Source organism: Wickerhamomyces ciferrii, contig 00013 (assembly GCF_000313485.1).
Source record: "Wickerhamomyces ciferrii WGS project CAIF00000000 data, strain NRRL Y-1031 F-60-10, contig 00013, whole genome shotgun sequence".
Lineage (NCBI taxonomy): Eukaryota > Fungi > Ascomycota > Saccharomycetes > Phaffomycetales > Wickerhamomycetaceae > Hansenula > Hansenula ciferrii.
The window spans coordinates 233,718-243,019 of NW_011887727.1; the positions used below are offsets into that span (position 1 = coordinate 233,718).

General features: G+C 28.6%; 3 protein-coding genes across 3 annotated transcripts; all 3 read left to right on the forward strand.

Moving 5' to 3' along the window:
* Positions 1–339: 339 nt before the first annotated feature.
* POX1 (acyl-CoA oxidase) lies at positions 340–2,334 on the forward strand (the record flags this gene model as incomplete). The annotated part of the gene is made up of 1 exon (XM_011278670.1): positions 340–2,334. The coding sequence occupies one exon, from the start codon at positions 340–342 to the stop codon at positions 2,332–2,334; it is 1,995 nt and encodes a 664-aa protein (XP_011276972.1).
* A 395-nt stretch (positions 2,335–2,729) lies between these two features.
* BN7_796 (urea carboxylase-associated family protein) lies at positions 2,730–3,602 on the forward strand (the record flags this gene model as incomplete). The annotated part of the gene is made up of 1 exon (XM_011278671.1): positions 2,730–3,602. One exon carries the CDS (start codon positions 2,730–2,732, stop codon positions 3,600–3,602), a length of 873 nt encoding a protein of 290 aa, XP_011276973.1.
* Positions 3,603–3,867: 265 nt separating this feature from the next.
* ESP1 (separase) lies at positions 3,868–8,739 on the forward strand (the record flags this gene model as incomplete). The annotated part of the gene is made up of 1 exon (XM_011278672.1): positions 3,868–8,739. One exon carries the CDS (start codon positions 3,868–3,870, stop codon positions 8,737–8,739), a length of 4,872 nt encoding a protein of 1,623 aa, XP_011276974.1.
* Positions 8,740–9,302: the final 563 nt, after the last annotated feature.

Here is a 9,302-nt window from a genome sequence, read left to right on the forward strand (position 1 = left end):
TACCGAGGCCACTATAACCCGTATAAATTCTTAAAAATGGTTTATAATTGTTCCCCTCTGTGATTCAAGTCATTACAACTTATCTCTGCCTAATTCGGTTTTGATCTCTGCCTAGTCTCTGTGTTTCTCTGTGTGCCTCTGTCTAAGTCATTCTGTTCAAAAGCTGTGTATTAATTTCTGGGGTAGCAAAATATTTGTTTTGATTGGAAATTCAGAGCTCGGCATATATTATACATTTTTTTTTAGTATAAAGATATCAAGAAACCCACTTCAAATTCATATCATCAACATTTTGATAGCAGCGGTTAATCAAACAAAGAGATAATTCAATATACAACAATGTCAAACTTTGTGCAAAAGGAAAGAGCTGAAACCACTGTCAATATTGACAAGTTGAATGCCTTTTTAGATCCTGATCATGAAAGAACTCAAAATATCTTTAAAGAAATCATTAATGATCCAATCTTAACAACTCCAAGAAACTATTATGATTTAACAAAACCTCAATTAAGAGAATTATCTGCAAAGAAAATTGCAAGATTATCAAGATATGTTGAAACTGAAGATTTTGAAGAATTTGAAGAAAGAAGTACACTTTTAGCAATTGCTGATCCAGCGGTTATTACAAGAATTGGTATTAATTTAAATTTATTTTGTAATGCAATTAAAGGTAATGGTACTGATGAACAAATTAAATATTGGTTATTTGAAAGAGGTACCATGCAATTGAGAGATATTTATGGTTGTTTTGCAATGACTGAAATGGCTCATGGTTCAAATGTTGCCGCTTTAGAAACAACTGCAACTTATAATCCGGAACGTCAAACTTTTAAAATTAATACTCCTGAATTAAGAGCTACTAAATGGTGGATTGGTGGTGCTGCTCATTCTGCTAATTATGCTGTTGTTTATGCTAGATTAATTTCAAAAGGTAAAGATTATGGTGTTAAGATTTTTGTTGTTCAATTAAGAGATCCAAATCATGAATTGGTTCAAGGTGTTACAATTGGTGATATTGGTACTAAGATGGGTAGAGATGCTATTGATAATGGTTGGATTCAATTTCATAATGTTGAAGTTCCAAGAGAATTTATGTTGCAAAGATATACCAAAATTGATCCAGATGGAACTGTTCATTTGACTCCATTAGAACAAATTAGTTATAGTGCCTTAATTCAAGGTCGTGTTGCAATGACTATGGATTCTTTTAGACAAGGTGCAAGATTTATTACCATTGCATTAAGATATGCTGTTGGTAGACAACAATTTGGTAAACCTGGTCAAGAAAATCAAATTATAAATTATGCATTACATCAACATCGTTTACTACCTTATTTATCTTTAGTTTATCTTTTAGGTCCAGGTTCTCAAAAATTGGTTATTGATTACCGTCAAATTTTAAAAGATTTACATGATGGTAAAAATCTTAAAAAATCAATTGCTGATTTGAAAGATTTATTTGTTAATTCTGCTTCATTAAAAGCTACAAATACTTGGTTGATTTCTCAATTAATTGATGAAGCAAGACAAGCTTGTGGTGGTCATGGTTATCATGCTTATTCAGGTCTAGGACGTGCTTTTAATGATTGGTCTGTTCAACAAACTTGGGAAGGTGATAATAACGTTTTATCTATTAATGCTGGTAGATCAATTATTAAATATTATGAAGCTGGTCAAAAGGGTAAGAAACTTGGTGAAGATTTTGAATATTTAAAACAAAAATTTGATTCAAATTTGAAATTTGATGATGATAGATCTTTAGTTGATATTTGGTCTTTAGTTATTATTAAAGTTGCTCAACATGCTTTATCAATTTATAATGGTGATTGGGAATCAGTTTCTCAAGAACGTTTATTATTATCAAAATTCCATTCAAATCGTTATTTAACTGAAACTTTTTATAAACGTTTAACAAAATCATCAGATTTAGGTTCAAAAGAAAAAGAAACTTTGAAAACTTTGTTCAAATTATATACTTATTATTTTATTGATAAATTTGCTGGTACATTTTTACAATTTGATATTTTAGATGCTTCAAGATTAACTCATATTCAAGCTGAAACTAAAAAATTATTTAATGAGTTAAGACCAAATTTAATTGGTTTAACTGATGCTTTTAAATATCCAGATGAAATTATTAATTCTTCATTAGGTAATTTCAATGGTGATTTCTATAACAATTATTTCCAAGATGTTGTTCAAAATTATGGTAAAGGTGATAAAGCACCTTATATTGATGTTTTAACTGATGTTTTGAAAAGACCATCATTAGATGAATTAAGTTCATTTTCAAAGACTAAAAAAACTTTAGAAAAATTAGGTGATGATATTTAAAGATATACGTTAGCTAATATCTTTTCATTACATTAATATGAACTGATGAATGAAAAAACTCTAGTGATTTGTTATGAATATCATGAAATGTTTGCAAAACTGTTTATACTTATACATATATGATTATTTTCTGCTATTAAATAAGATTCTTTGTTAATGTAATTCATCTAATCTAAAAAAGATAATTGGTAAGCACACTCTGTGGATCCTTACGTATGGCTCAAATCTAATCGATAACGTTATCGACGGTTATCCAACTCCGCTATTGTCGAGAGTTTAAAAAGTCCGAACATAACTACGTATAAAAAGTTAAAAACTCAGTTTTTAAGTTTTACATTCAAGTTCAGCCAGATCATTTGATCATATATTCAATTAACCAAGATCAATCAATTGAAATGTCTAAACCATCTTATCCACATAATCCAAATCCAACTCCAGCATATTTACCAACAAAAGGTTCAATCTTAGATATTAATAAAGATTTTTATGATTCAATTTCAAATACAAAATCTCGTAAATTAACTTATAATGAGATTGTACCAATTAGATCAGGTAAAGCATGGAAAGTTAAAGCAGGTTCAATAGTTCGTATAACAACACCAGAAGGTCCACAAGTTTGTGATTTTAATGTTTGGAATGCTGATAATTTTAGAGAAAGATTATGGGCTTCAAGAACAAGACAATTACAAAAAGCTCATGTTGGGAAATATGATAGATTATGGTCAAATTTACCTTATTTAAGACCTTTATTAACTATAACTGGTGATTCTATTAGAGATCGTTTAAAAATTGATAAAATTCATGATTTATTAGGTACAAGATGTGATCCATATGTTGATACTATGTTAAGTGGTGAAGATAATGATTATCATTGTCATTCTAATTTATATCGTTCCATTATACCATTTGGTGGCCAAGAATATGATGTTCATGATGTTTTAAATATTTTCCAAGTTACTGGATTAGATAAAGATGGTAAATATTTTATGGAAACTTGTCCTGCAGAAAAAGGTGATTATTTTGAATTCTTTGCTGAAGTGGATTTACTTTGTGCTATTAGTACTTGTCCTGGTGGTGATTTAAGTGCTTGGGATTGGGGTGAAGGTGATGAAGAAACTAAAGTTGATATGGTTGATACTTGTAGACCTTTAGGTATTGAAGTTTATGAAATTACTGATGATTCTATTTTAAAGGATTGGAAATCTCCTGAATATAAAAGATATCAAGGTAATCATGGGTTCCAATTCCCAAAATTCCAACGTTCATAAGCAATTATTTTAATCATTTGTGTATATATATCTTTAATAAAATAGAATAATATTATTAAATCAGCATTTTAAATTCCCGATTGGGAAGTCTAGGAAACGCGCTAAAATTTGTATGATGTGTCCCGGCTTCAAAATGAAAACACTAGAAATCTCGAAAAATATAAACAATAAATGCAAAGATCAAATGTATATCTTAAATTATACCTTCGAAATTTAAAGATCACAAAGTCTTACGCTCGTTACAAACAAATTACCTTCATTTCAAATGAACGATGAATTGGAATATATAGTATCCAGTTATGCTTCGCTAAAGTTGAACAGTCATCCATTAAAAGATGTTAGTGTTAATTCACCAGCAAAATTAAAACCAATATCACCTCATAAACGTTCTACAATTGTTACAAATAATCCTCAAGAGATCAGAAAAATTTGTTTCAGCTCGATAGATCTGGTACTAAGGAATTTAAAATATGTGAAATCTATTGGTTCTTCCTTTTTGAAATTAGCTTCATCTGCATTTGTTCAACTTTATAAAATTGACATACTGGATAAAAATAAAGAAATATTTAAGAAACATCAAAGTTATATATTAAAGTTGATAGAACTGGAATCTGAACTTCAATCTGATTATTCACTATCATTGAATGAAATTAATATTGCCGCTTTGAAAGGTACACCAGATATTGAATCAGATACTGTTGGTACTGCACTTTTAAAATCATCACAAATATCATTAAAATTCCTTACATTACAAATCTTGTTCAAAAAATTTCAAACTAAAAACTTTGAAGATTCAAGTAATATATTAATTTTTTTCCAAAATGATGAAACTATTTTAGAGAATTTATCACAAGCTCAAAAAATATCGTTAACAAAATTGACATTATCATTTATCAAATTCTCTACAAATGATACCTTTAAGATTTGTTTAAATTTGAAATTTTTACAATATTTAAAAACATTTGAACTTCAATTTGAAAATTTTATTACAAACTCTACACTTGAGAAAGTTTCTATTGAATTATCAAAAGACATTCAAGGTATAAAAGACGTTGAAGAATTGGCTCAAATATCATCATTTTTATATTCATATTTACTTTCTGATCATAATGAAACATTTGATTCATCTGTCAAATATATCAAGTCACTAAACCCACAAAATGATTTAAATTGGAATCTTATAATACCAGATCAAAACAGATGTAATAATTTATTGAAACTGATATCACTGCCCAAAGTTAACAATGAACTGATAAACTCTGAACTTCAAGGATTAGGTAGACCAACTATAACTCTATATGATGGGTTGAGAACATACATTGAAAGTTCTTTACAAAAACCACAAACAGAAATCATTGAAATATTTATATGGTTTTTAAGTCATACTGATAAATTGGATAAACAAGTCACTAAAGTACTGGATAAATTTGTTATTGCCTCACAGAGTTTTATTCATTCTCCACAATTACTTAATACGGCGTTTTCAAAACTAATGAATATTTTTGAAAAAAATAATCAGTTCAAAAGACTACGAAATATTTCGAATCTATCTTACAATATTGGTTTAAAATTAGAATCGCATAATGACATTCAGGATTTTATGGAAAGTTGCATTAAATGTGAATTATTGCTATATACAGGGCCAAAATCACTAGATGATATTTCAACTAAACTTGAAAAAATCTTGAAATTTTCTCTAGCTAAAAATATATTGACAGATTGTCTATTATCATTGATTTGGAATGATAAATTCTTGGATAATTTGCAACCTAAAGATTTATTACATAAACTTGATACTATTGATGAACATTTTAGCAATATTTTCAGTTTCCATATACCAGCCAACAATATTATATCAAATCTTTCTGAAACAAATAAAGCATTGACATTTGTTCTTATTTCAAAATATAATAAATCTTCAAATCTGCGGAAACTTTTCCAAGAACTACAATTAAATGATCAACTTTTACAAATGTTCTGTGGGTCATATTATACAGAAATTCCTTTTGTCAAACCTCAAGCTCCACAAAGTCAACCAGTTATACATTCAAGCTCTTTAATTAAAAGCTCATACTATCTTTCACTGGAAATAAAATCTAAATCAACAACAAACATCATGAAAATTCTACATCTATATTTACATAGTTGGATACCAAAAAATAGAGAAACGCTAACGTTATTTGAACTTCAGTTTCTAGAAAATTTTGTTCAATATTTGAAGTTTATAAATTTTCATAATGCTCTTCATGAACTTTTGTTGGGGATTGATAAATACTCATCACAAGAGGTATCTGGTTTCAAAGAATGGTATTCAATGGAGAAAGTCACACATCATCTTAGTATGAAGGAAACTGGCCCTATTGATATTAGCGTCTTCAATTCCAGTCTAGACTCTCATGGATTTATGTCTGCTACTGACGTATCAATCCATCAATTGGAGCTACTAGTTCTCAAAACCAAGTTCTGTTTACTTATAGGTGAAGAAGCACAACTTTCATCTTTAGCAGAAGAAGTTCAAGAATTTTTATCTGAAAACAACACACTTATCAACTTCACAGGTAAGACATCACTTACAAAAAGACAACTTATTCGTGTTATTATATCAACTAGTAAACTTCATCTTGAAAGTGCTAAATTATTCAAATTGTTTGGTAATCATATGGAAGCTTTTATATCAGCTAAGACTTGTGCTCAAGTTTCCAAATCTGCTTTGAAAACAGAAGCTGAAAATTTTGAAATTATTAGTTCACTTTCATCTAGTTTTAGATTTTTGATAAGTACATTGATACATTTAGGATCATCAAAAGATGCTGATTATTATATGGAAGAGTTCATTAAATTTAATGAGTCTATAATAAGGTTCAAATGTTTGTTTGCTCAAAATACCTACTTTATTTGTTATTATTACTTTACAATTGGAAGATTAGATGATTTGGTCAAATCGAGACAAATAGCTGATAAAATTTTCAATACCTTGAACCTAAATGAAGAAGAACCAACTGATAATTACAAGCTTGTCTTCCATTATTATCTGGCACAAGTTTATGATGTTAATGCTGAATTCAAAATTGAGCTTAGACAACAACTGAAAAAGTTTTTCCATCATATTGAAAAAGATAGAAGACAATTATCAAATTCTTGGAAATTAAGATATGAATATCATTTCAATGCTGAATATGTTGATCTTACTATAAATAAGACAAATGATCCATATTTACATGCTATGAACTATATGATAAATGCAAAAAGACTATTCAATAGCTCAAAAAGATCATTGGAAATAGATCCAGTCTTCTCAACATTAGAAGATTCTGCTATGTCAATTCCTTCAACTATAAATGAGCACGAGAAAGTACAAGATATGTCCAATTCAAAACCAAAATCCAAGACTATGAGAAATATGAAAAAATCAATTATAGATTTACGTCATTCCAAAGACTTGATTCTTAGTCTATTTTCTGATTTACAATATTTATCAAATTATCAAATTGATGACATCCATAAAACATTTGCACTAACTCTTTTAACTCTGTCAAGTATTTCAAATAACTATAATAATGATTCATTAGATGATTTGTACAATTTAGGTGAACATCTGAAAAATAATCCATTTGTTAATGATAAGAATTTAATTGATGCTACATCAAGAGTTCCTAATCTGATTCCTAATTTTAAAATTCATAGTCCAAGTTCCCTGACACAAGCATTACTGTCTCAATCCAAAATAGATCAAACCTTACTAGAAAAGATTCCTGATAATTGGTTAGTTATAAGTGTTGATGTTTGTGCTTTTAATGGTGATCTTATTATTTCAAGATTGACTAGAGACTCTACTGTTCCTTCTGTTTTGAGGCTACCTTTAAGTAGACACTCAAGTCGTACTATTGATGAAGAATCGTTTTCATTCACTGATGCAATGAGAGATTTAAATCAAATTATTCAAGAAAGCAATGCTACAACATCAAAAGAAAGAATTGCTAGTATTAAAACTGCAGAAGATAGACAACAGTGGCATCAAGAACGCTTTGAACTAGATGAAAAATTAGCTGGATTTTTGGACAAGATTGAATATTGTTGGATTGGTGGTTTCAAAGGTATGTTTGACTGTACTAAAATTGATAAATCTAGAAGAGATCAATTCAAAGAAAAATTCCTTTCAATATTGAGTCAAAATATTCCATCCAGAAGTCAAAGAAATCCAAATACCACATTCATTGAACTTGATGATTTTATTATTGATCTATTTTTGGGTCTTGGAGATCCTTCTGAATTGATTAGCACTGAATTACTTGAAGATTTAATATACTTTGTTTTGGATATTCTTTTATTTCATGGTGAAGAGAATGCATATGATGAAATTGATATTGATAATATTTATGTTGAAGTTGAAACTCTGATAAAAGAAGATTTAATGATATATCCTAACGGGTCAAAATACACACATACTGTTTTGATAACTGGAAAAGATTCACAGTCTATACCATGGGAATCCTTACCAAGTATTCGCGGAATGTCCACTTCAAGAATGCCATCACTTAATATGTTATTAAAGTTGTTGGAGAAGAATGAACGTATGGTTATCAATAAAAGAAATGGATCATTTATATTGAATCCATCTGGTGATTTAAAGAAAACTGAAGAAAGATTTGAAGAACAAACCAAATATCTAACAAATAAATTTAATTGGAAAGGTATTAAAGGTGAACGTCCAACTGAAGCCAAATTTGAAGAATTTGTTTCTGATTCTAATTTATTTGCTTATATCGGTCATGGTGGTGGTGAACAATTTATAAAGACCACAACCTTGAAACGGATGACTTCAGCTGCTCCTACTCTATTAATGGGATGTTCATCTGCCTTGCTCAAAAATAACAACCTTTTAGAACCTCATGGTACAATTTATTCATATTTAGTTGGTGGATGTCCAATGGTTTTAGGAAATTTATGGGATGTTACAGATAAAGATATAGATAAGTTTAGTTTATCACTTTTTGAAAAATGGGGTCTTGGTACTGATAATAAGGATTCAGATATGACAATAAGTGATGCTGTTAGATTTTCAAGAGATGAGTGTAAATTAAGGTATTTAAACGGTGCTGCACCTGTTGTTTATGGTTTACCTTTAAAATTATTATAATAAAATAACGACATATAACGAATTTAGAAAAACAATTTAGAAAGTTAATAATTAATGCATGATACGTACATATCTAGAATATAATACACTGTAGAATCCGATGTGATCTATATATGTTTTAACCTTGAGTATGTTGAATAGCTTGATCTAGTTTCTATTAACACCGAGTTTTCAAGCTCCAATTCCGGATTATCCACTAGATCCGAACTACTTATACCAGTTTGTGAAATCTAAACCTCCACATAACTCAAAACCTTTGTATGATATTATTATTTAATTTCTTTAATTATACTATTAAAAAACCCCAAATAATAACATACTATGCTCAAAACATCAAAATTCCTAAAAAAAAAATTGAAAATTTATAAAATTTTTGTTTTAAAAGTAAAAATAAAATTTATGACATTAATTAAATTTTTGAAAATTAAAAATCACGGAAGAAAAATCACGAAATCTCTACAAATTATCATCTACATATATTCTAATTACAGAGAAACAACCATTTCAAGCTTTATAATAACAAAATATGAGTTTTTTTGTTAATTTATCGTCAAAAGTTGGGA